Genomic DNA, 27,140 nt, shown 5'->3' with positions numbered 1-27,140 from the left:
AAGATAACAACAACAACAACAATATGCACATTATTGCTTAATTGTTTAATAAGATTTAGTGAAGTGCCATGACCCTAAACAAGCCAACAGCAGAACTTTGTCATTTTTATAGGACAACAAGTTCTGTTTAAATCTTTATCTTGAATTCAAAACAGATAAAATTGATAAAATTCAGGTCTTTTTTTTAAAAACATTTTTTCCAGTCTTTATGGAGCAGCTGGACCGTTTTGGGTCCAGACCATCGTTTCTTCTTTGCTGGCGACACTGGCTACTGTTCTTCCTTTGCGGAAATAGGACGACGCTTTGGACCATTTGACCTTGCAGCAATCCCTATCGGAGCATACCTGCCCAGGTAATACACTTTATTAAGAACATCCTTACAATCTAATGTTTCGCCACTGAATTTGCTTTTGTAATGTACATTCGGAACACGTCTAATGATTATTTTAACATTTCTACAGACAGTACTTTGTCACAATTACAAAAAAATAAATAGTTTTCTAAATAAGTAAACATATGTGGGGAAAATGATGGCACTGTAGATTCAGTTTTTATTTACTCTGTTCTAGAGGCACATTCATGTTTCAACAATAACGGTTCAGTCAGTAGGTAGAGTTAATTGCAGTTAACTCTACCTCTAAGCTATTCATTTTTCCATAATGCTGTGCCTATTGTAACAAAAACAGATATCAAAGACTACTTGAATATTACTTGGTTTTTCAGAGACGTGATGAAAGGACAGCACGTAGATCCAGAGGAGGCCGTTCAGATTCACGAGGACCTTCAGGCCAGACAGTCGGTGGCCATTCACTGGGGCACCTTTGCTCTCGCATATGAGGTAATGCCACACAAATACATTTATTTAGTTATGGATCCCTTATATATTCTTTAAATAAATATTTAAAACCTAGATGATTTGCCTTCTTTGAAAGAGTTGGAATAGAAGATCAATGGCCCTCTAATGCCTGAGATTTGCAAAGATGGAATAATCAATTCTGTAGCATCAGAATCCACTTACCGGCTCAATGTGTTTATTAAGTTTGTGGTTTTATGTTGGACTATTGACTATTCACTGGACTACTGCACAGTGAATTTAAAGATTCTTATTGTCACCATGGCATTGCCACCATGAATACTTAAACTTTGCTTTAAAACATTGGTTATAGGGATTTAAAGTCATGATGCTATTTCCATTACTCAATGCATACCTCTTTCTCATCAAAATTTGATTTTGTCCATATCTCAATATCTTCCCAAGATTAACTTCCAGTGATCACTCCTGCGTTACTGTTGTAACAGACACATCTGAGTTGTGAGCCTCCCCTAGTCTTTTTTTTTTTTTTTTTTTTCTCCCTCTAACCCCATTTCTTTAACAAGCAAACACATGTTTATATTTGTGCTTTGGTCATGCTTAATGTTCACATGTGTTTTTGCTCTATATCTTTTGACTTATTTGAGCTACCCTACTAAGTCCTGGTGTACTAAATAGAGGACATCCTGGGCTTTCCAATGATATGTCATGTGTTTGGGTCCCCTTTTAGCTACTGTTCTCATGAGGATATAATCATTTTGAAACAAGTTTTATAATGCTGACTGGTGTTTCTAATTTTTTTTTTTTTTTTTCTCTTCAACAAAGGTTACACAATGCAAGGTATTTCAGTAGCTTTACAAGAAAACCAAAACCTTAGGACTGTAACCTTCATGTATTTATTGCAGAACTATAATAGTTTAAGTTTTGCATATACCCAATAAATTGGTAACTGTGTTAAGGTTAGAGGTGGGAATCACCATACAACTCACGATACGATATTATTGCAATTTTTTAAATATTTTGTGATATTCAGATTCTGTACATAAAGGTAAACTTTATCAATATTCATTTTATCTAATATCAAAGTCTCACACTCAGTCTCTCATTTCAGTCAGTTTTATTGTTGACAAACTGAACGGTTTGTATTACAGTCTAGTCCAACTTAACTGAATGCAACCATCTGGTACAATTATAGCTATTCTGAACTATGCAATTTATGAAAACTATGCAGCCCATTCAGCAACTGAAGAATTTGAAAGTAAATAAAACAAAATATAATTTTACATTAAATAAAAAAAGTTTTAAACTTAATTAAAATAAAACATGTCTTAAATTAAAATAAGTAAACTGTCATGTTTATTGCTGCCAAAAAAAAAAAGTTAAACACATTTGGACAGTGAAGGAATGTCAGGATTCTTGCTCAGAAAAAGGAGCTGATCAAGAGAGCAAACAAAAAATTGTTTGTAACAAAATATCGATTTCTGCTGTCCCTGTATCGATACATTATTAGCAAACAAAATATCACGATACTACACAGTATCGATTTTTTCCCCCACCCCTAGTTAAGGTGCTGTTAGATTAGGCGGAATGAGATATATTTATGGGGCTCAATTTAGTATTTTGTTACTATTATACAACCTCACTTCCAAAATTGTTGAGGCGCTGGATGAAATGTAAATAAAAACAGAATGCAGTGATTTTCAGATCTCATAAACCCATATTTGATTGATAATGAAACATAAAAAATGCATCAAATGATTAGAGACATTTTACCATTTCCTGAAAGATATTGGCTCATTTTGAATTTGATGGGAGCAGCACATCTCAAAAAAAATTTGGGATGGAGGCAACAAAAGATTGATAAACTAAGTGAGACTAAAGAGAAACAGCTGGAGGAACACTTTACAGCTAATTAGTGTTATTAGCAACGGGTCACTAACATAATTTGGCATAAAAAGAAGGTTTCTTCAAAGTGATCTTAACCACCCTGAAAAAAAAAAAACCTGCATTTGTAAATTATTTTAAAAAAATTCTAAAATTGACTTAAAAAGACTTTAAATAGTACATATCATCTACAGAATTCAGATAATCTGGAGAAATCTGTGTGCAAAGGTCAAGGTTAAAAATCAGTAATGTCCTAAAAACGTTGAGAGCCCACAGGTGTAACTGCATTAAAATTTGCATGATTCTGTCATGAAAAATCAGTGCAGGGTCTCAGGAACACTTCCTGAAACCACTCAGTGAGTACAGTTTACCATGTTATGCACAAATGTGGGCTAAATCTACATCATGAAAAGAAGTAGCCGTATAGGAACAGGCATAAGATCTTCAACAGGCTATAGCTCATTTAAAATGGACCGAGTCAGATTAGAATAATGAGACAGCATTTCTCTCCCAAAGCTGGTCTACTCATTACCCAGTCATTTATGGACTGTTTATCTTGTGGAAAGCACAGGTTTATGAGATTTGCAAATCATCATTCTCTTTTTATTTACATTTTACAGAGCATTCCAACTTTTTTTGTAATCGAAGACAGTATTTGAGGTTGCAATAGACCTAAGAGCTACTCTGTGAGTGCCATATCAATGCAAGAGCTCGTTGTTTAGATATAGTGTTGTGACACTATTATGTTCTGGCAACACAGTAAAACAAAGGTTTCATTGTTGAGCTGCATGAGTATTCCTGCAGCTGTCCCAGTTTAATGCAGCCTCTGTTGAAATCGAAGTGATATAAATGTAATAATCACTGAAAAATCTGCAGAACTAAACAAAAACTGAATGTGTTGGAGTTGCTGCTCGAACAATATCTTAACATGCATGTGTTCTCTTGTCATGCAGTATTACCTCGATCCACCTCTTCGACTCAGAGAGGCTTTGGAACAGAAGGGACTGAAACCAGATTGTTTCTTCACTTTGCATCATGGGGAGTCTCGCCTTATATCTGCACAGGACGAAGACGTCTTCGACTGATGTGCAGTGTTTTTGTGGCCCGTTTCTATGGATTTGTCTGTAACAAAGTGCAGTAAATTCATAACATGCAGAATCTGTTTTTTAAAAAAAAAGTTGTGATAATTGCATATGTATATGCAGCCTGTATCAACTAGAAATCAAAACTAGGCCACAATATTGAATGTTTGCACTGCCATCACATGGTCATTGGTAGGCAGTACTACCTACAGGAGCTGTTCTTCTCATGGTTCATAAATAAGCAAAAGGTATAAGATTTACTTGATCCTGGAATCTGTACTTGGTTCTGTGTAGTAGTCAGTGTGGCAAATGAAACATGGTAAAAGTATATCAAGTATATCAAACAAATTTAGACAACTAGATTTTTAAAATTTGAAATGTATTAAAAACACCAAAAACTTTTTGTATTGCCAAACAAGTAATCTTATTTTGTGCAGCTCAGTATTTGTGAAATGCTAACTTGCATTCTAGTGTGCATTATTTTGATTGAAATTTTGTGGTGTGCACACTGCTTTACACCGAACGAGAGAGAAATTCTCTGCGGGTACAATTTCACAGATCAGAGGATCTGGTTAAAATACATCTGCTGTGCTTATATCTTAAGTAAAGTTTTCTTTCAGGATCTTAGAAGCTGTAATATGAAAGAAATACTAGAGGATAGAGGATTTTGTGGTGTAATAATATTTCAACATTGATGTTAAGTCATGCAACACTACAAAGACTTTTCTGAATGTGCTACGAGAACTCAAAATTGAGAGACGCAAAAATAGTTTATCTATTATCAGAGTCTGAAACTCTCAGCGACCGAGTGCCGATAGCAAACGTGGAGCAGTGCTGTCTAGATGTAGAAGTTGAGCTGGGTTCAGCTTCGTGCCTTGCAAATATTATGCACTGCTGCAGGTTTAGACATTTGGCTTTGATGCTGTGAAACCACAGTTTCTTTCTTTGCTTATCAGTGTGATCATTTCCATTTTTACCTTTCCGTTTTTAGCCGGATGGGTTTGCGTCAAAGAGCAACAGTAGATTAGTGTTTTTGAACACAGTTGAAGCAAAATTCGGTTTTTAATGCCTGAATGTATGAACACATAACAGCACAATGTTGAGCTCATGTACTGCAGTAACAGGTTTATAAAGGTAAAAAGAAAAATGTTGTTTACATGTCACAGTGTCACTGATTTACAGAATAAATATTACTTTGCATTTAAAATGTGGTTGTTGTTTTTTCTCTTCTTTTTTTGTTAGTAGTAAGATCTAAAAAATAAATGTGCACACTTTTCAAACATTAGTGCCCGAAGTGTTAGCATTGCAACAGGCATACTGGTGGGCATTTTCAACAGCGAGAAGTACTCTGGCGTCTTGATTCTGTATTTTTAGTGTAAAATAATACTGTGCTTCTACCACCCAAATTATTAATGTCATTTAAACAGGTCAGTGTATGAAATAACACCTACAGGCTTAGAAATTTATTTAAAGCCCCCAGCAAACAGCTGCTAACTGGATATTCTTTTTCTGACCACTGTTTAAGTCCTAGCTTTGGTTGTGGGAAAATCCAAATTTAACTTCAGTCATTTAAATCTAATTTCTTCCTCATTCTGATGCTTAATTTAAAGTTAAGCAGATACATTCCTAAATGTACTGAGTTGCTATTTGGCTGATTTGCTGGCATTTGAACAGGTGCACCGAAAGAAGAGTAATTTACTTTAGTCCCCTTCTTTATTCCATTTTCCATGGATATAGTTTTGAAATTCCACATTTCACTTTTTATTGACCGGGCTAAAGATTGGATTTCAGACTGAATTAAGGATTGAAAACAATTTGGTTAAAATTACTAATATGAACATAAGTTTAACAATTAAGTTCAAACGACCCAGAGCTAAATATTTGAGAAAAAAGATTTCAGGGACAGTCAAGTTTTAATTTGCCCAACAAAGGCAAGGAGGTTATTTTATAAAATATGAATTCAAACCCTTTTCCATAGCAGCACATGGCTGCCCAGGGATGTCCAGTATATCCAAATGGTTCTTGGAAAAAAAAATCTTGTATAACATCTTGTAATTAAGACAAATATTAAAGATTTATTTTCTTTTTTTGCATTTTCATGCTGTGTTTCTTTTCTCTTTGATTGTCTACATCAGGGGTGGGCAATTCCAGGCCCTGAGGGCCGGTGTCCTGCAGGTTTTAGATCTCACCTTCGGTCAACACACCTGAATCACATGATTAGTTCGTTACCAGGCCTCTGAAGAACTTCAAGACATGTTGAGGAGCTAATTTAGCCATTTAAATCAGCTGTGTTGGTTCAAGGACACATCTAAAACCTGCAGGGACACCGGCCCCCGAGGCCTGGAGTTGCCCACCCCTGGTCTACATGCATCCCCTCTACTGCTCTAGGTTTGCACCTTTCCTTCTCCTATTGGCAGATGCACATTAATACGAACGACACAAGGTGGCAGCATCTACCTTTTCCCCCCCTCACCATATAGTGACGTGAAAAGTTTGAGGAGCACAACTTCAAATATGAATTCAGACAAATTGATCCCTCATGTAAACTGAAGTTTCAACATATTCTATTTGGCCTCTCACATACCCATAAAATAAATCCAGGAAAAAAAAATATTATTAATCTTCTGATTATTTTTGCCAAATTTCACATACATTGTACAAAATTTTCAACAGCGTCCAAACATATTTGCTTTTAAAGCCCTGTTTTCCAATTATCTAGAGAATCTAAAGAACAGCACCAACTCCAAAGCATGTAAAACACAAGAGCTGTGTCGAATGTATAGTTTCACTTGACTTATATGTTGTTTATTTATACCTTGAGCACCTCTTTCTTTTTTTAATCAGTTATTTTGTTTGTTTGTTTTCTCCTAAAGTACATTTTTTTGTTTACGTACTTGTATTTGTATATATGACTTGTAAAAGATACTGCAAGCTGTGAAAGTTTTCATACCCTTTCTATAACTACATTATTATGTATATTTGTTGTTCAATTGTTCAAATAAAAAAAAAGAAAGAAAAGAAAGTAACGTGGACGGTGTACTTAAAAAAATGAATTCAGACATTGAGCGCTCGTGATCATATTCAGTAAACGCAAACAACTAATATACGTTGCAAAACGCAAAATACAGTTTGTCAGCACAACTTTAACGGCTGCGTTCATGCAGAAACAGGAAGTGCATGCTGCTGATTCTGATTTAGGCCCAGATGTGTAAACAAGGAAAACTCACATTAAAGGTTGTTTAGACAGACTGTTGCTCCATGACAAATGATTTACACTTGGCTTTCTGCTATTTTAAGTGGACACTAACACAATGGGAGAAGAGCTGAGATAAGAAAAGGGGACAAGATAAGGTTTGGTAAAAGATGCCAAATCTGGGAGTGGAACAAGATTTCTATGCTTTGCTGATAAAGCTGTCTTTGATTAACATGTCCTAACATTTGACTCACACAATTTCTTCAGAGACTATTTTGATTTGACAAAAAGATGTAAAGGATTAAAAAAAGCAGAATAATGTTTGTCAACTGTTGTTTGAATGCTTCAAAATTGAACGACGTTTTAGAACAAAACTGCAACTTCAGCTGGCAGTGTGCATTTTCGACACAAATCCTTATTTAAAACTGCATTTTACCAAAAGCAAAATAAGAAAACGCCAGCAAGAACAACAATTCACGAAACACAACGGAAGCGTTTTTAGGGAGAGAATAAGAGTAGCAAGCTAACAGTAAACGGCTAATAGCAAACATGACTCTACAATATTATATGAATCATATGATTAAAAGACACATTACCTGCTATTTTTCCCTGGCTCACAACACCAACGAATCCTCCACATCCTTAAAATGTGTCTCAGAACAATCCTTCACACGTTTTTGGATTCTGCTGCTGTTCCGTCACTCATATCTCCCCCCAAAACACTTCCGTTGTGTTTTTGTAAGGTTGTTTCTACTTCCATTTCGTTTTCCTCAACTTCCGTTCTGCGTGTTTGTATGTGTTTTTAATCTATTTCCACTGTGTTTTATGCTCTTTCGCAGCGCTTTTCTGAAGCAACTGCATAGAAAAACTGTCACCGATGTAGAACAGCCCAAAAGCACAGCATTTAGATGTACTAGAAATAAGTGGTTTACTTGACTGTAGCTTAAGCCTCTTTTGGAAAGAGTTCCCACCAGTTTAAGTCTTAATTTGAAACAGAGACAAAAAAAAATGTTAAAATCAAATGAGTATTTTAATAGTAATTTAATAAAATATGATTTGCATTGCTTGTCAAACATGGTAGTTTTCCAAAACATATGAAATGTTAGAAGTTTGAGTTTGACTGTCCAAGCTTTTCAAAAAGTATCCAAAAGTATCTCCACGTTTTTCATGCTTCTGCCCTTTTGCTGTGTTTTATGTGTTTTCCATGTTTTCATTTATAGTTTTATTTTGTGATTGTTTAGTTTGAATGTGAATGAATAATATAAATCTCCCCACAGGGGCCAGTGTCGATGTTTCTAACTAACTACAATGAAATATTACAAAAGGCATCAGAAAATTAGACTTGATTTTAGTGAAAAAGCACAAGACACAGAAAAATAATCCAGTTTTAAAGATTCCCTGAAGATCTAGAGTCTCTAGAAAACAGCAGTTTGAGGAATGTCAGTCGTGGCTCAGACCTGCATCACACAGGTGAAGTTTGCACACATCCACACACGCACACACATTGGTCTGTGTGTCATGCCACACTCTCCTTGCTGCTGTCTCTGGTGTCCGCTGACCCTCCTGAAGATTGTTTTGAGAAGTTCAGGAAGATCCCATCAAGCTCCATCTCCGAGTCCAGAGAATCTTCCATCATGTGGTCCATCATCATCTCCGGACTGGAAGAAGGACTGGGACCAGAGCTGGTGTCCTGAGCCAGAACCTTGGAGGAGGAGGAAGAGTCGAACTCCAGCGAGCCAGTGCAATGTGTGTCCTCGTCTGGGGAAGGCTCGGGGAAGATGCTAGGGGAGTGTTGCTGACGCTGGGTAGGGTGGGGAGCTGCTTGGCTTCCAGCACCTATGGTTCGGAGTTTCTGGCTGGAGGTTGCACCGTCTGCACAAAGTAAAGCAAAACTTTTGGAGGTGAAACTGATTTTCCTCTACGTTTCTGTACTGTAGCTTGTTAGCAAAAAATATATTTGGATCAAAGATTCCAATAATAATGCTGTGCCAATATTAAGCATTTCTGTCTAGATTTCACTGTATAGCAGATGCATCATGGGATGGTAGAAACATCACCAGATAACTCCAGTGATTTCAGGATTTACACTGCTGCCTCTGCAGAGCATGTTGCCTGTTACTTTTAACCTCACTAAACATCTCAAACCACAGTCTGTCTCACAGCTCTGAGAGATTTCGTAACATAATATAGTTTGACCTTAATGTGAAAAACCTACACAGCATGTATCCTACTTTTTCAAGAATACGCCAATCAAATCTCACTCCATTTCTTTATATTTCTGTAAAATTCTAACAAATGGAAGAATCTGAGGCTGGTGCTAGACATGCATGAGGAGAGCAAGACAGTGGTGAGGTGTGCAGAAGGAAAGACTGATGGGTTCAAGGTGGAGCTGGGATTATATCAGTGATTGGCTCTCAGCCACTTCTTGTTTGCAATGGTGGTAGACAGGCTGACAGATGAGGTTAGGCAGGAGTCTCCATACATCATGACGTTTACAGAGGACACTGTGATTTGTAGTGAGAGTAGGGAGCAGTTGGAAGAGAGCCTGTAGAGGTGGAAGCATGCTCTGGAGAGAAGAGGAATCAAAGTCAGTGGAAGCAAAAACAGAATACATGTGTGAGAATGAGAGGGAGACGGGTGTAACAAAAAAGCTGAAAAAAGTAGTGATAGTGAAGTTATATGAGTTTAAATAGCTAGAGTCACCCATCCAAAGTCATAGACAGTGTATAAGAGAGGTGACGAAGAGAATGGCAGAGAGAGGCAGAAGATGCTTTGGACGTGTACAGAGGAGGAACAGAGGATATATTGAACAAAGGACGTTGAAGAGGAACTGGTAGGCAGGAGGAAAAAAGAAAGACCACATAGAAAGTTCATGGATGTAGCAAAAGGAGAACATGCAGAAGGTTGGTGTGACAGAGGAAGATGCCTGGGACAGGGTGAGATGGAGGCAGATTACCCTTTGATGACTACTAAAGCGAGACTAGTTAAAAGAAGACGACAACGAAGAAGAAATAAGGAAGATTTGTCTCTGTTTCCTTTTTTCTTGGTAATATAAGCTATTCCTAATTCTCTATTTTTTGTCACTTCTGTTTTTCAACATCACCATGCTCATTTCAAAATTCATAAATGTATTCAGTACTACTCCCTTCCAGTAATCGACAGTCATTGTAAAAATAAAGTACATCCCCTGTCAATTCTAAGGTTTTAAATACCAGGACATAATAAGAAAATATATCAGGTTCCTACCAGGACCTCAGACACAACCTCAACTGAACAGCAACACATTTATTTAACAGAAATAAACCAAAATGGACATGTGCTACTTCAGTTCTTTGAGGTTTGTTGAGATTCACTTATGCACAGCTCTCTTAAGGTCCTGGCACAGCATTTCACAGGTTTTCTCCAAATGCGAGTCTGTGCATTATGGCCTGAAATCTCCACTCTGTCTGCATTCTTGAAAACTTATCTCTCACTTACATCTTGGATTCTGGCTAATCTGGTTAACCCGATAAATTAAAATGTTGCTCCACTTCAAAACCAAAATCCATTCAGTTTTGTAATATTTTTTGTGCAGAAGAAGTGTTACTCCTAGTTTAGTAAGAATCAAAATGTATGTATTAATTAATTTTTTTTTAACCTAAATTAAAGGTAAATATCACTTGTATTAATGCATTGGAAAACACTAACACTTATTTTTAATCTGTCAAAAATACATATAAAAAACTGTCAGTCTCTGTCAAGGAACCACTGATCCATCCATGCATCTTCCACTTATCCAAGTCAAGAAATCTTTCAGGAAATCATGAAAAAAAATCCCAAACTTTGATTGGGTTGTGGAGTTTTTTTTCATATGTACTCATCTATAATTTAGACAGATGAATAGTGCTGCACAGCTGAGGAAAAACACGTATATTTACTTTTGAGTTCCACTGTCTTTTTAAAGGGATTCATTAACTCTAGCATTATAGTCCTACCTGAAAGTGAAGCAGAGGTGGTGGAAGCTGAGGAGTGATTGGCGAGGCTCGAAGTGCTGGTGTTACTGTTGTTGTCAGGGGCATTTGTCTTAGGGATGCTTTCCTCCACGCAAGACGTCATCTCACATACCGAATGCCGCCTGATGCCTGTGCCGCTCCCTGAGGAGGAATCTATGTCATACTCTACTACAGGGGTTAGCATGGGAACATTGTAGCTCTTAGAGCGGACCACTGGGTTTTTGACAACAGGAGAACTACTTAGTTTGGAGGACCAGGAGTACTGTAGGCGTTTTTCTAACGAGGACAAAAGAGAGAAGCAGAAAGAGAAACCTTATTAGTTTAGAATTGCAAACATTACGCAAAAACCACAGAAAGCCTGAATTAAAATGGAATTTGTGAGTTTTTCAAGTACACACAAGCACACACTTACCCAACAGACAGGAAGAACAGTGCATACTGGAGGATTCATCCCTGGAATATAAGCCATGAGTGCCGAGGTAAGGAGAGACCACCTTCTGGATGAGAGCTTCAAGGCGCAGGTAATCATCTGTTACACCTTTAGACTCATGGACACCCTGGATCAAAGGAACACAAACATACACATAAAAAACACAAGTTTGTCTTAGCTGGTAATTGCAGTGCGTTGGCTGGCACTAATGGAAACTTTAGAAGCAGCGAAAAAAGAAAAAACCGGGGAAAGAGAAAGTTCTCTATTTAAGCTTTCTGTGATTTTATCAAACACTCTGCCAGTTACTGTGAAAGATCTCTGATAAACCTTTTTTCAGTTTAAAACATGTATGTCTTTAGAGGCTAGGCCGAAAAGAACACATTAAATATAGCAGAATCAATTTGGTGTGAATGTTAGCCTTGTATAAACATATACAGTGGGATGCAAAGGTTTGGGCAACCTTGTTAATAGTCATTATTTTTCTGTATAAATCGTTGGTTGTTACAATAAAAAATGTCAGTTAAATATATCATATAGGAGACACACACACTAGTTTCCACCTAAACATGATATAGCATGTTCTGACTGACAGATTTCTGAAAAAATTAAAACGTACAGCTCTGCTATCACTTCCAACATAAACAAAGACAAAAAAAATGAAACAAGCAGTGACTTTTGTAGGGTTACTGTAGTTGGGCTAGCTGGTATATAAGGATGTGATTGCTAGCGACATGGCTATGTTAGCATAATATAAACACAGGGAAGCTGGAGGATGAATACTAACTATTTTCCACTCAATAAAGGTTAATGGGAGAGTTCCCGATGGTTAGGGACAAATGCAATCGCAACGCAGCATGCTGTAAACGGACTGTAAACTTCAGTCAGGAGAACAACTGAGACAATCCATCCACAGTACGATGTTAGTCATTAATATATTGCAACAACATGGGAATAGAGCAGTTAGAGCAGACAATTCAAGATTAATGAATCATAAATGAATTGTTGGTTGTTACAATAAAAAATGTCAGTTAAATATATCATATAGGAGACACACACAGTGATATTTGAGAAGTGAAATGAAGTTTAATGGATTTACAGAAAGTGTGCAATAATTGTTCAAACAAAATCAGGCAGGTGCATACATTTGGGCACCACAGAAAAAGAAATTAAATCAATATTTAGTAGATCCGGCTTTTGCAGCTGAACAAAACGTTGAAAATCTGGATTATGATGATCTTGATGGTAGTGAAAACAATGAGCTAAAAGAAAGTTCGAGCGGAGAGGAACTGCACAGTGGATCTTTTACACCACACAGTCATTTGATCCACAGATATAAATCATCTTTAACACAAAAGTACTTCTGCTGTTTGAAAGTTTCCGATTTTGTGTTTCTGTTCAGTTAAAGCCAAACTGCTGCTCTACAGTTGGATGTAGTTCAAATTTACTTCCACAACATTGTTCATGAAACACATGAGACACATGTGGCTCCAGACCTCACTGCAATATCTCAAAATGACAAGGGATAGATCAGTGAAGTTTCAATATTCTAAATTGTTAAGCCCATGCACGAAAACCACAGCACAGAAACAAACCACATAAATAGCACAGACTTCAGTGAACTGGCGTCACAGAGGCTTAACAGAATGAAAGGGAAATTACAAACAGATGAATTGAGGAATTAGCAAAAACTGCATTGTTTCAGTGCCAAATTTTACCTCTCTTACAAACAGCCTTTTTCTTAGCTGCCCTACTTCCTTCCTTCTTTTTGTCTACCTGTCATCTTTTTCTCCCACTTTGCTCTCTGTTGATATTCGCTGTGTGCAAACTAAAATAACTCTGCAGTATATCTGTGCACAATGAATAAAAGAAGGGAATAAATAAATTGTGCTTTCTATTTTCGTCTCGTCTTGCCCTCTCAGTCTGAATCTGGAAGGACCAGATTTGGGTCAATTAGTCATCATAATAATGTCCAAGCTAAACCAAACAGAAACAACCCCATTCTGCATCCTCTACAACACTGAGTAAACCCACTGTCATGCACTACCAGGACCACAGCTTATCCGTGACTAGTACCTCTCAGGAATCTTTGTACCAAGTGCTTTTAAGTGAAAAGATTTGGTAGATGGGTAAAATGTCTAAAAATGGCCCACACACTAGTCTTATTTTATTCTATTTTACTTGATTTTAACATATTCCAACCATGTCAAAATTCAGAGAAAGTACCACAGCTGTTGTTATTTAAGCAACACCTACATTTTTCATGGTATTCATCTGGTCTCCTCTGTATCCTTCTGAGAATTAGTCACTCTTTGACACTTTTATCTTTGTGTGTAATCAAGGGGACTGTTTTTAGCTGATTTCGTTTTAACTATTTTTTACAGGCTGATGAAACATTGTTAAGTTATGAAGAAGAGACAAAGTAAAATAAAAACCAATAGGTGACAGAAGAGGAAAGCTCACATGGCTACCTCAGTTGCAAGACACACCCATATTTTCTGGGCCTACTTGAGAAGCACTGCAACGCTCCAAAAGTGAGTCAATCCCCAGACTAGTATGTTAGCTTGTTAGCACGACATAGCGGCATTAAAAAGCACATTTACAGTTTGGTACAATTAAATGCTTTAGCAAATCCTCTTCTCATATCAACTCTATGATGTATGACTTAAAAAAAAATTAATTTAGATGTTGTTAAAGTTTAAAGTGTGGCTGGTTTAAATGTGTGGTTTATTAACAGGGATGCACATAAGTGGTCCGCAGGTGCACTTTCAAAATAAAAGACGCGCACCAGATAAGAAGTTGCAATGCGCGTTTGCGTACATAAGATTTTCAGGAGGAGGACAGACATTTGTTTAGAACTCTTAAAGATGTCGAAGAAACAACCTCCTTTAAGCAATTACTTTGGTGTTCCTCCACCTCCAAAGAAATGTCAGAAAGAGTCCGAACCGCAAAAGAAGTGCGTATTCTCGGGAAAGTGGACAAAAACAGTGCCTTTAATATAATATAAAAGGCACTGTTTTTATCTGCTAGAGTAGGATTTTCACGGCATATTATGCATATATGTGCGTTCATCATTTGTTTGAAACCAGCTCACCTCCTGAAACCACTTTTCCGAGAATACGCGCTTCTTTTGCGGTTCGGACTCTTTCTGACATTTCTTTGGAGGTGGAGGAACACCAAAGTAATTGCTTAAAGGAGCTTGCTTCTTCGACATCTTTAAGAGTTCTAAACAAATGTCTGTCCTCCTGTTAGCACTAAGTAGTCGATAAGGGTGTAACCAAGCACACTTGCCTGTCATGGTTCTGGGTCATTTTGACCCACTTTTTTCAGTTTCTTGTATTTTGGTGTTTTTTCTATTTTATGGTTTATTTTCTAAGTCTTTAGTTGTCCTGTTTTGAACATTATAATCCTAAGTTTCAGTGTTATTCTAGTTAAGAGTTTTGTTCTTAGGTTTAGTTCAGTGTCTAGTCTGTGCCTGTCATGTTTCCTGTTTTACCTTGAAGGTCCGTGTCTCGTGTTAGTGTGTCCAGTGTTACTCTCCCCTGTGTTGTCATTATGTTTCATTCGAGTTAGCTGTGTCCTCATGTGTCTCCACTTCTCCTGATCACCTCATGTGTGTATTTAAGTCCTCCGTCTCCCTTTGTTCATTGTCGCGTCGTCTGTGCTACCTACCCCACATCCTGTCATGGTTTTCATTCTCAAAGTCATAGTGAAAGTCTTAGTTATTGTTTCCCAGTTTAAGTTTAGATTTTCCCTGATTTTGTCTTGCTTCTTGGCTGTGAGTGTCAGCCCCAAAATAAAGGCTCACCTTTCCTTAAGCTCAGTTTGGCTCCTCATCTGTGTCTGTACCTGGATCCACCTCACTCATTCCACTCAGTCTGCCCCGCGGACCGTGACATTGCCTTAGCTGATAACTTACTGTTCCAACCTCTAGTTTAAATATGGCCGCTTATGGCTGTAAAATAAGTTACATTTACACTGAGATAGGAAAAAAAAAAGTGGAGCACTACGCAGAGTCCCCATCACCGTGCTGCAAGTCCACATGAAAGAGACTATTAGTGGCTAATGTTGGAGTCTGTTAGGGGTTCACACGGCCTGTCCAAACAGTGTGACACCAACAACAACTGCAGTCCTATAAAATGTCGATTACTATTATTACTCTAGAAATGGAAGAAACCATTGCATTTAGGTAACAATGGACAAAACCAAACTGACTGGTTATAAAGTGCTAATATTGTAACAACTAGCTTCTATTTGCTTTCATCCTGCCATCCTATCTGCGCTGTTTAGGTCTGTGCAAACTCTATGAGAAGTTACTGTAAGGCATCAAATATAAAATGTAACAAACTGAACGAAAATATATAAGCAGATTATTATAAATTATTGGAAAAACAAAAAAAAATGTAAAGAAATGGACAAGCAACTCTTTGCCTGCACTACAATTTACATCAACTGAACTAAGGGGTACAGAAGTCTAATAAAGCTCTTGTGAAGTTGTCACGGCCTTTAATGATAGCATAAATCCTCATAATTCGCACAGACAAACAGGGTGCAGAGGGTCCTGAATGGTCATGGGAAGACAACCGTGCTCTGTGTTCACACTGAGATTACTTCCTGTGGGATCCCTTAGCAACAACTTTTTTCTACCCTCTGCTCCTCTTTCTCCATCTGTTGCCATTTACCCTGTTCTCTCATATCACAGTCATTAAGTCATGGATATCAGTGTTAAATGGTGCACACTGATATAAGAGATAGCACGAGAGATTATTAGACGAAGACGATGGGAGAGGCAGACCACAAAAGTGTGCTCACCTGTAGTATTAGTAGCATCTGTATGATGGAGGGAGGAACTCGGGCTCGGGGCCGAGAGAGCGCCTCGTCTAGTTTAAGGTTGAGGGTGATGGTGTTCCTGAAGTGAAGGAGAGCCAGCTGACGGACTGATGGCTCCTTTCCCTGATGATATATACACGTTTCAATGTCATGAAGGCCTTTAATTGGAGTACTTGTTTGCAAGAATGTGTACCTGTACAGGATAGAAGATGGCCTGCAGCATGGACAGAACGTCACAGAAGAAGAAGTCCCACGTGTCAGCCAGAGAATCCAACAACTTCTGACCTGCGATACAACCAGGCAGATCAGTTATAAAAGTATCAAGACTGATGTAGGAAAAAGATATTGGGATTGTGGAAAGCATGCTTAAAGGACTATGCATAAAAGTGGCTGTAGTTTCCAAATAGTTAATGTAATACTGTTGTTGGAGTCCTTGAATTCAAGCTCAAGGTTTGAACTATAATCACGGCTTCATTGTTTGACACAAGGGCAGAGTTCAGAGGCAGAAGATTAAAAAAATGTGTCATTGCAAAAATACTTATTGACCTATAAAAAACAGATCTGATAATCCAGATAGCAACTTTACAGCTTTGTACTTTTATTTCTGGTGGGACATTTTTCTGCATATGCACACACACACACACACACACACACACACACACACACACACACACACACACACACACACACACACACACACACACACACACACACACACACACACGCTAACCTTCTTACTTATTGACGTAAAGGATCGCTTCCTGTCTGGTTTTGTGATGACGGTTCTGTCACACAAATCTGTCACCATCAGAGTGTGTGCGTTATATCAATTCAGCAGTGCTTCAAATAAAGGTCACACATTTACCACAGTACAAAATACCTTTCTTTCACTCTACCTGTGTGCGTGCATCAGTGTGTGTTTCTGTGTGTCCTTGTGCAGAAAAATGCCACGATCTTACCAGTCAAAGTAATATTTAACTAATGCAGTTACCTCTGCATCTAGAAATGTCTTTAGTAAGTTATTATTTGGCCCTGTTTGAAACCATTAGAGACTAGACTTGTGTCATGTTAAGATATAACACTAATCTCGGACTTCCCCTGAAACAAACTACTGGTAGTGTGAACACCTCATCAAAGCCAGAAGGCTTTGTCGGCTATGAACAAAGGAGTTGAAACTAAAGACTCAGCAAAGAATTTTGTAGAATTTTTTTTACCGTGGTGAAAATAATTCTCTGCAAATAAGTAACCTAGATGACATGAAAGGTTGTTTTTTCCCCATTAAAATGAAGGACACACAATTTACTTGAGAAGCAGATACAGGTGGTGTTAAACGTCCAGCTAATACACATTTTTGCAGTCTTTAGCTTAATATTTCTGAACTTGCTCTTTTGTTGAGTTTCTCCCTGGTAATTGGCTCTGATATATCAGAGCTTTAGACATGTACAGTCATATGAAAAAAAAAAGTTTTTGCAGGACGCTCTGCTGTTAAAAATAAATAAAATGTTTTAAAAAAAAAGGCTCTGAGTGGATCATTACAACAATTTGATTCTTTTCTGTTGCAGATTTGTTGCTGTACTCTGGATCACTTTTGTCTAAGCTTTAGCTGTCTGTTGAACAGATGACCTCACAGTTAATGGTCAACTCCTGGTCCTGGTCTTGTGGCTGCAAAACAAGCCCAAATCATCGCCCCTCCACCACCGTGCTTCACAGTTAGTGCTTGTGCTGATATGCTGTGTTTGATTTTCTCCAAACATGGCGAAGTGCATTATCTCTAAACATCCCCACTGTTCCAGAAGTCATGTGGTTTGTTCAGATACGACTTTGCAAACCTAAGCTGTGCTACCAAGGGACTTTTTCCTTCCAAAAAAATCATAATGTGATGAACTTTAACATTTAATATGAAGCCTACAGAGGCTGTAGCTCTTTTATTGGGTGCTTTTTTTTCAATTTCCCTGAAAACCTGTGTTTGTGCCATTCTTATCCAAACTAAAAACTTACAAACTTGCATATTTAGAGATTTTATCCATGTAAATTTGCTCTGACATCTGACCGCTTTAAAGAAATGTTTTATAAGGTTAAAGGGACAACCCTGATTTTATTTTTACCCTTTTATGTCTATATTTTAAGCTTGTAATCAAACTGTTTAAACACCAGTCTCTGGCAGCCATTTCTTTATTCAAAACATGATATACCATCATAGAAATAAAGGTTCAAATTTCTCACTCTACGTCCCATACGTCCCACTTCCTGTCTATTTTCTCAATAATTTGTGTTTACCTTCATAGAAGCGAATCTTGTCCCTCAGAATGACCATTCCTTTGGTGAGCAGCTGGTTCTGAAGGTACTCAGTAAAGAAGGAGCCCAGCTCAGTCTTAAGCAGTTGCCTGATATGGTTATAATAACAGCACATGAGTGGATACTGGACATGAAGCGATATGCTTACAGTCACACATCATCAGCGATACCTCCTTGGAAATGAACCAGATGTAATGAGTTTGCAGAATGCTGTGTTTACGGAACATCAGACTCAGGAAATGAGAAAAGATGCTGCTCACACTGCATACATAACATCTGGAAATTTCAATAAAACTTTCCACAGTTAGCAAAGGCTAGCACTGGCTCAGTATCATGATTGAACATCAGCAGCTCAAAGAACAAACACTGTGTGATTAAATACACTAAAATGACAGATGCTGCATTTCCATCTAAATTCAAGGTTACAGTGTCTCTTCTTTAAAGCAATTTTAAGGTAAATCCAATTTATGAACAGTATAACATGCCTGTGTTAACTTGTAAGCATGTTTATATATGTTTCAAGTAAGAAATATTCTGGTGCAGTAAGGTAAGATGGGAAATCAAAGCTTTAGCAGTGATAATTTAATCAAATATTCTAAAATACAAACCAGCTAAAAGTTCAGGGTACTGGTGTAAAGGCCAGCAAGAGACATAAAACTAGACAGCTAACCTGACACCTTCATTCAGATTGTAGAGTTCATTTTCTCCCAGATCCTTCCTCTGAAAAACTGAGATTACTGCATTGTGGATGCTAGAAATAAACACACGGAGAGGCGAAATGCATTTAGAAAGAGTGACACAGATACATGCATTTATTTTATTTTAATTGTGCCGTTTGAACAATCGGTGAGCTCTTGAAGCCACCTCAAAAGAACTGGTTAAAAATAAACTTTGAAAAGGTTTCTTTACCAAAGGAAGGCCATCGGAAAGGTAAAACATACTACAGTGAGACGGGCATGAACTTTTTTGACTGAAGGTTTGTGTCCAGTTTAATTTGTTCACATAGCCTTACAGCCACCCAGCAAACTGACAGCTCTTGCTTTCTACTCTGTGCTGTTTAGTGTTGAATAAAGCAGAAACACCGTTAGAAACAACCATACAAAAGAGTGAGAAGAAAGAAATCCAAAGAAGAAAGAAACCTGCGAGGCAGAATGGGGAAAAAAGGAGGAGGGAGTGAGGAAGGGATGGATGGATGGAAATAAAGTGTGGTAGTGATGGACCCTGAGGGAAGAAGGCAGGCAGAAAGAGCTGATGTCCATGTGCGTATATGTATTTTCATGTGTATGTGAAAGGAGACTGTCCTATTCATAGCATGGACAACAGCACTGACAGAGCTTCCCACTAATAAAGGAAACACACGCACAAGCACTTGTTCATGTAAAAATGTGTGATGGCTTATCCATTAACAAAATAAAGTATTCACTAAAATATAAACTGACATTGGTTATAATAGACAGGGCTAACCTGTTCCAGGTGGCGTTAGCCCCGGCCCTCCTCTGCTGGGTCCCTTTGTCTCTGCTGCTCTCCTCTGTTCCTCCCTTCTCCCCACCTCCTGTTGGGGTCTTTGCCTGGGAGAGGTCAGTCAGACTGGAGGACGAGCCGGTCCCCAACCTCAGTTTGTTATGGAGGCTCCTTGAAAGCCAACAGGAAGAAAGAGAAAATGCTTGTAAGCACCAACTTTCATTTCTTACGTGTACTGGAAAAGATGATGTGAAAAGCCTTATTTGTAAAGGTCATCTAAATGAATTAATTTCATTTCCTTAAATATTGCTGGAAAAATGGGAAATAGATGCAACAATTTACACTTGAATGTACAACCATTTATACGATATATAAGTTTGTACAGTTCTAACAAGCCTGGAAGTCAATATTTGGTGTGAACTCTCTTAGGAAAGATTTCTTCAGTCCATGACCAAAAATGTTCCCTTGTGTGTTTTCCTGTCCAGGTTTGCTTTTACTGCATTTGCGGTGTGTTTGCAATCACCATTGTGCCAAAGAACTGTTGCCAATTTTCCAGGTGGTATTACATGTTGGATCAAACTCCGATGGTACTTTTCTTCGTTCATAATTCCATCAGCTTTGACATCATCTCCAACACCGCTGGCTGAAATGCACCCCCTAATCATGACAGAGCTTCCACCGTGTTTTGCAGCTGGATGTAGACACTCACTGTTGTACCTCGCTCCTAACCACCTCCACCAAAAAAGTCAAACTGATTTTCAGTCCAGTTCTTGTGCAATTTGGCATTCCTCAACCTTTTCCCCTTTCCCTTCCAGAAGAATGGCTTCTTTACAGCCAACCTTTACATGAAAAGATTTTGGATGAGGTTTCAGTGAATTGCAGACAGATCAACTGAAAGGTCAGATGCACTTCTCTGCTCCTGTGTCACGTCTTTTTTTTTTTTTTCCATATTTTTTAAGGACATTACTTTCAAGTGCAGTTCATCGGCTGTAGATACGTTTTAGGCCTGCCACTTTGTCTTTCATCATCCATTTGTCCCATTTCCTCAGGAGACACTGCACAATGTGCCAAGATATGTTTTCAGCTACCAGGTGTTTGGGAATACTATGGAATATTATTTTATGCCTGTCAAACTGTGTCATATTTGGCCTTTTTTGTAGATTCAAGTAAAGAAATTGAACCGAATTATGTGTGTGTGTGACAAGCTGTTAGTAAAAAAGTGCCTAAAGATGTCATTTAAAATTGGTTCTTTGCTAATACACCTGTTATATATATATATACAGACCCAACACTGGTTCATCCTTTAAGTTAGACTACTTTTTTATGCTTGAATACTTTATAGATCATACTTTGTTAAGAAGCTTAATAAAAACAATCCACTGAAAATAGCCAGGTACAAGGACTGGACTGAAAATGTAGCAGCTATGTTATATATTACAAATACAAACACATGTATGATCTTCATTTTGGCATATGCAAATTAAAAGCTGTTATACTGTAAAATGTTACTTTGCTACACAAAGGGGGGAAAATATATGAAAGTATCAGCTGCTGTGCAAATACACTTCAGTCATTTTCCAGATTTTGATGGCTTTCAAAATTAGCATTTAATAACAGGTGATTGCTTTTTATTAGCCATCTGTTAATGTTTACACTAGCTTGGGAACGATACTGCTTTTCAAACACTGAGCAAAGAGATGGGTGCCAGTCAAACAGGATAAAAATAAACAGGGAGGACAGAGTGGGGAAAGACCTGGGAGTAAGAAGCTCAAGAAGAGAGTAAGAAACAGGGTGTGGATAAAGGTATATAACACATGCCGGATCAGGTGCAGAAAAAGCAAACAAAGCACGTCGACAGTAAAAAAAAAGAAGAAGCAGAGATTGAAACCACAGACATTACAAAGATAAAAGAAGGGTGGGAGGAGTGTACAAAGAGGTAGATGAAGAGGAAAAGGCGCTTTAGAGATAGTAAGAGTGAGTCTTTTTCTGCAAATTAAAGGGTTAATATTTGGATTTTAATTATACTGAAATTTTAGTAAATTAACCCAACAAACAAACAAAGTGCACATGTCCATTTTTGGGTAATGTCTATCAAACATTTACTCAGTCACTTCTGAATTTACAGGTGAATCGAAAATTTAAAAAACACCTTTAAATGGCAGTCACTGTTTAGCAAATATGAAAAACCTCAAATATACTTGCAGGTATTGTACTTACTCTAGCAACTGAAAAGGTACCACATATCCCCACTCCATGACTGTGAGATGAAACAAGGCCTGTCTCTGTCTCTTCTCATATCCTTTTCACTTTCCCTCTCTCCCACCGTCACCCTTTGTGCTCTTCTCTACCCACTCCTCTCTCCCACTTTACCGCTCTCCTTCTTTTTCTCCCTTTGCCAGTCTGTGCCAGTTGGTCAGCATGTGACCCTGTGAGCTTTTGTGTCAGGCGAACAAAGGAACCCTTTGAGGTTCGAATGGTGCCAAGAGGGAGAGGAAGGATTTAAAGGTGACACAGATTTCGCTTTACCTTCCACTCGCCTCCCAGAGTGTGGGAGAAGCTGTAGTCAAGCTGTGAATACAGACTAATGACTCTATTTATTTAATATTGAACCTTCAGTATTTTTGGTATTCTCCATACTGAATGATCGGTAATCAGCGGACACACTGATATGAAAAGAATTTTAAGGAAGTGCGAAAGCTCACGAGAAAAAAAGGAATGGAAAATCTGAGCCGAGTATAAATAAATAAGGAAAAGGAGATGGAAGGTATAGTTGCTGTTGGTCCATCTGTCAACCTGAATCTTAGTTCAGCTCTGCATAAATGGGTCAGAGCAAGAAACTGGAGCCCTGGGCTCAGTCACACATGCAACAAGACAGCACACATCCCTGTGCAGAGTTCATGTCAAAGTCAGGACGACTTTTTAAGTTTAAGTTCAGAGCTGCACCTCTGAAAGAGCGAAATTGAATCTATACACGCTTGAGCCAAAAGCTTCCTCCTGAAAAATGGATGATGCAGAAGATAAAACACAATGGTGAGGCTCACAATAACAACTTAACTGCACATGGTGTGTATTGTTCTAATGGGAAAAGGTATTTACTTTATAAACGAAAGGATGCTGACATAACTTTACTTTATAAACGAAAGGATGCTGACATAACTTGGAAGTAAAAAACTTTTTTTTTTGGCACTAAATCAACAGGACGAGTTTAAAGACAAATAGCTGCCCTCTGATTACTAAACAATGGGGATGTTTGAATGAGTGAAAGCATGAATGAGGTCACTCAGGAATGTGTGTGTGTGTGTGTGTGTGTGTGTGTGTGTGTGAGTCTGTGTGTGTGTGTGTGTGTGTATGCTTACCTTCTAAATGAGCCCTCTCGTTCCATGTTAGTCTCGACAGATGGCTAGCAACCACCCTGAAACTGCCACTGAAGAATCAACATCTGAAAAAAGGAAACATTATTAGGATTATTAGGTAACAAATATATATTTTTTCAGCTAATATCAGCGACTTTTAAGCCACTTAACTTCTGTAAAAATTAGAAAACTGCATTCAGTTTTAATTTAATGAAACCTCAGTAAACACATCTTTATCACAGAGCACATATTGACATGTCACAGCACGAGAACACAGAGGAAAACACTAACAGTTGTTTTCGTTTCATTCCCTGAAATATTTAAACTTGTTACAGAGTTCTTTGTTACAGAATCGCAGAGTGGAATCTGTGTGGCGTATACAAGACAAAGACAAAGAGACAGTGATATGAAATAGGTACGATATTTTGTACTTTTCCTAATAAACAGGAATTAATAGGGTAAGTAGTCTCAAAGGTGCTCATAATTAAATGTACTTGACCAACTGATCATCAGCAGGTGTGGCCACATGTGTAACAGTAGTAACAATCTGGGAAGGGTTGTAACATAATATTCCAAAGTCCAAAATTCTGCAGTAAGAAAGATTATTCACAAGTCGAAAACAGTCGAGATAGCTGCCAGATAGTCGTTCCCTGGAGTGGACGTCCCAGCAAATTTCCCCCAATGTCAGACTGTGAAATGCTTAGAGAAGCCACAAAGAACCCAAGAGCTACATGCAGTGAGACTCTAAAGGCCTCATGTAGCATGTTAAATGTTAAAGTTCATGACAGTGCAAGTTAAAAAAATAAATAAAAAAGACTTAACAAGTGTGGCTTGTTCGGAAGGATTAAAGGGAGAAAGTCTTCTCTCTGAAAATGGCAGCACAACACTTCTGGATCTGGAACAATGTCCTTTGGACCGAGAAGATTAAAGTGGAGAAGTCTGCCCACAGTGAAAAGCACCACATGTATCAGTGAAAACACCTCATACCAAATGTCAAGCACGGCGGTGGAAGGGTGATGGTTTGGGTTTGTTGTGCAGCCACAGCACCTGGGCACTTTGTAGTCACTCAGTCAACCGTGAACTCCTGCCAAAGTATTCTCGAGTCAAATGTGAAGCCGTCTGTCATGCAGCCAAAGCTTGGGTGAAATTGGGTCATGCAACGGGACAATGATCCAAGCACAGCAGCAAATCTACAAGAGAATGGCTAAAAAAGAAAATAGACAAGGCACTGCAATGGCCTAGTCAACCTAACTGAAATGCTGTGGTGGAACCTTAAGAAGTTGTGCATAAACGGATGCTCACAAAACCTCAATGAACTGAAGCAACGCTGTGAAGAGGAGTGGGCCAAAATTCCTCCACAATGACAGAAGACTAACAGAGTCATACAGAAAACGATTACATCAAGTTATCGCTCCTAAAGGTGATTCTACATGGTTTTTAATGATGGTGTGTGCTTTACTTTTCCACACACAGCTTCAGCATTTTGGCTTTATTTTGTTAAGTAAAGAATGACACGGTGTAACATGTCATTTGTTGCATTTAAATAATCTTAGAACTTGGTAAGTATCAGGTGAACTGAGAAAGGGTGTACTTTCTTTTTCCCGTTACTATAAAACAGTTCTCAGACAGATAAACTCACTGATACCCGCCCGACTAGCGAAGCAGACACTATTCTAATCAAATTACAGTAAAGTGGTTGAGACAGACATTTGATCCTTCCGCAAACTCAAATGCCCCTGCTTTCTCTCTCCCCCCCCCCCCTCTCTCTCTCACACACACACACACACACACACACACACACACACACACACACAGATAGAATGTCACACTTGATACATCAGACAAGTCAACTTTAGTCGGCTTTATCCTCACCTATCCTGAAACTGTTTCAATGGTTTTAAGTTTTGAGCAAAGCAACTTTATTTTTACTGCATGCTTTGAAGAAAAAAAACCCCCAGAAAAATAAAAATGCAAAGTTATTCACAGCCATTTATGCATCTTTTTATAAAACACTATGGAGCTTCAAAGAAAAATAAATAAAGTATATAGGTTTGGCTAGTTTCATGTGCAGTGCAGGTGGTGATTAGGTGAAACAGGTCATGATCAGGGTAATCATGACCTATTTAAATTAAAACACAGGTGCAATAACTCTCCAGTGGTTCGTCCTTCAGTTCCTGGAAACTGTATTTGCCGCTATGCAATATACACCATGATCTTTTATTGCCTGACAGCTGCAGTTATATGAACTAGCAGGACTTTCATAGCTATCATATTTTCATTGTTTTATTTTTGACTCATTTTTACATGAAGCACACGCTCAGTAAGAAATCAAGGTCAAACACTTAGGAGGCCGGAAAGTCACCGCTTTCAGTGTCAGAGCTGCTAATGTTAATGTATGGTTAAAATCCAGTGAGTAGAACAGGCACAACTTCCTTTGATCTGTCTATGGCTCACAGAGGCTCTGGTAACTTACACTTGGCCGTGCTCTTGAAAATGTATCCGAACTGAATGATACACATGAACCGAGGCTTAAACCTTGGTCTGCAAGCACTCCTGTCTGCTTCTGCCTCTTTCTTGCACCACAATACAGAGTGGTATAATGGCTTGCTTGGGGCACAGGGACTGTGGTTTCATGGACTGTGGTTATGAGGGCTACAGAGCATTTCTCATTCAGCATCTGGTCAGTATTTCATGAGCACTGCATGAAACAAAACCAGCCCTCTCCCACTCATTTAAAGCCTGACCTCTCTCTGTGTAAAGCCTCCTCCTTTACTCTCACTCACCAACAGACAGTTTGGACTAAGTAGATATCTGGGGCCCTGGTGCTGAAAATTAACACCCTTAATCTGCTTCAACTGGAAAATACACACATGCACACGCACATACAAACACACACGGGCACACATTTCTTTCTGCAGAATGGCAGCACAGCAGGGAAATTACAACCCTTGCACCAGACAAGTGCTGAAATAAATGTCTGGGTCTTGCAGCAGGTTTGTCTGCTGCACTAGCCACTCTGGTAGAAAACCAAACCACAAACTGGAGGTCCTGATGTATATAAAAAAGGAAACCACGGGTGTATATTTGCTTAAGAAGTATCCTGCTCTGACAAGCACTCATCAAGACAGGCTGTCCTGTCATCCCGTGGGCAGCTAGTATGCAATACGGGTCTAAAATATGCAATACGCAGAAATAGGGTACCATGGCGCGTAAAGATAGCTCCTGGTAGGAAAGCATTTAAAGGAGAACCCATAATTTTATACCATATCATATTATATGGGTTACATATATTGGGCTCAGTTCAATATCTGAGACGAGCTTGCTACAAACCACGAGCAGCTAGTGGATAACACCTCTTCTTAACTTGGGTCAGAGTAGGTAATACTCACTTTTGCAGACGTCTACCTCGCTCCATTAAAGCAAGTGCTCCTTGAGTTTAAATGGCGTAGCAAAGCTAACGGTAACTCCAGCTTTTCTGTGAGGACTGGATTTCCATAGGATGGGAAATAACAGCGCACCCTTCCAACCTGTCAGCCCAGACAGGAGCGCGTAAAGGTGGCGCACGCGATCCTAAAAAGATCCGATATGAGGATCAGACAGCAGCCAGCGTGAGCTGTGAGCTGTCAGTGCGGTTTAAGTCACTCTCCGACAGAGAGAAAGAGAGGGAGGAAGTGAGAAACCGAGAGAGAGAAAGAGAGAGAGGAGGAGGAGGAGGCTGGTGTGTGTGTGGGGGTGTGTGCGTAAATGCTGTGTGTGTGCAAGGGTCGGTAGAATATGGAAAATGTTTGTGATTTAGCGTGTGTGTGCCCGGA

The 27,140-nt window shown here is 38.6% G+C and overlaps 2 protein-coding genes and 1 long non-coding RNA gene across 9 annotated transcripts in view; 2 read left to right on the top strand and 1 right to left on the bottom strand.

The window, feature by feature from the left end:
* Window positions 1–4,984, top strand: part of napepld (N-acyl phosphatidylethanolamine phospholipase D) — a 28,011-nt gene extending 23,027 nt beyond the window's left edge. For all 6 annotated transcript variants that reach the window (XM_040035314.1, XM_040035311.1, XM_040035312.1 and 3 more), the window contains 3 exons: window positions 204–352; window positions 724–838; window positions 3,649–4,984. In XM_040035314.1, the coding sequence (XP_039891248.1) occupies window positions 204–352; window positions 724–838; window positions 3,649–3,780 (396 nt within the window). In that variant the 3' untranslated portion in view covers window positions 3,781–4,984. The remainder of the gene's footprint in view (window positions 1–203; window positions 353–723; window positions 839–3,648) is intronic.
* Window positions 27–27,033, bottom strand: LOC120735715 (proline-rich protein 5-like). Of its 2 annotated transcripts, none has more exons than XM_040035308.1 (12): window positions 26,718–27,033; window positions 23,332–23,414; window positions 19,979–20,155; window positions 19,185–19,265; window positions 18,497–18,603; window positions 16,413–16,504; window positions 16,202–16,342; window positions 11,375–11,519; window positions 10,945–11,238; window positions 7,567–8,842; window positions 3,655–3,817; window positions 27–344 (listed from the first exon to the last, which is right to left on the bottom strand). In XM_040035308.1, the coding sequence occupies exons 2-10, from the start codon at window positions 23,355–23,357 to the stop codon at window positions 8,487–8,489; spliced, it is 1,419 nt and encodes a 472-aa protein (XP_039891242.1). In that variant the 5' UTR covers window positions 23,358–23,414; window positions 26,718–27,033; the 3' UTR covers window positions 27–344; window positions 3,655–3,817; window positions 7,567–8,486. The 2 variants fall into 2 exon arrangements, with proteins under 2 accessions (XP_039891242.1, XP_039891243.1); XM_040035309.1 differs by having other exon boundaries at window positions 19,979–20,146; window positions 26,718–27,030.
* LOC120735722 lies at window positions 895–2,801 on the top strand. The gene is made up of 2 exons (XR_005696344.1): window positions 895–1,770; window positions 2,379–2,801. It is a non-coding gene; the product is annotated as an uncharacterized LOC120735722 (long non-coding RNA).
* Window positions 27,034–27,140: the final 107 nt, after the last annotated feature.

Source organism: Simochromis diagramma, unplaced genomic scaffold (genome assembly GCF_900408965.1).
Source record: "Simochromis diagramma unplaced genomic scaffold, fSimDia1.1 OVJJ01000816.1, whole genome shotgun sequence".
NCBI classification, from domain to species: domain Eukaryota; kingdom Metazoa; phylum Chordata; class Actinopteri; order Cichliformes; family Cichlidae; genus Simochromis; species Simochromis diagramma.
The sequence above is the reverse complement of the archived record's forward strand: the minus strand, read 5'-3'. Positions and strand labels throughout refer to the sequence as shown.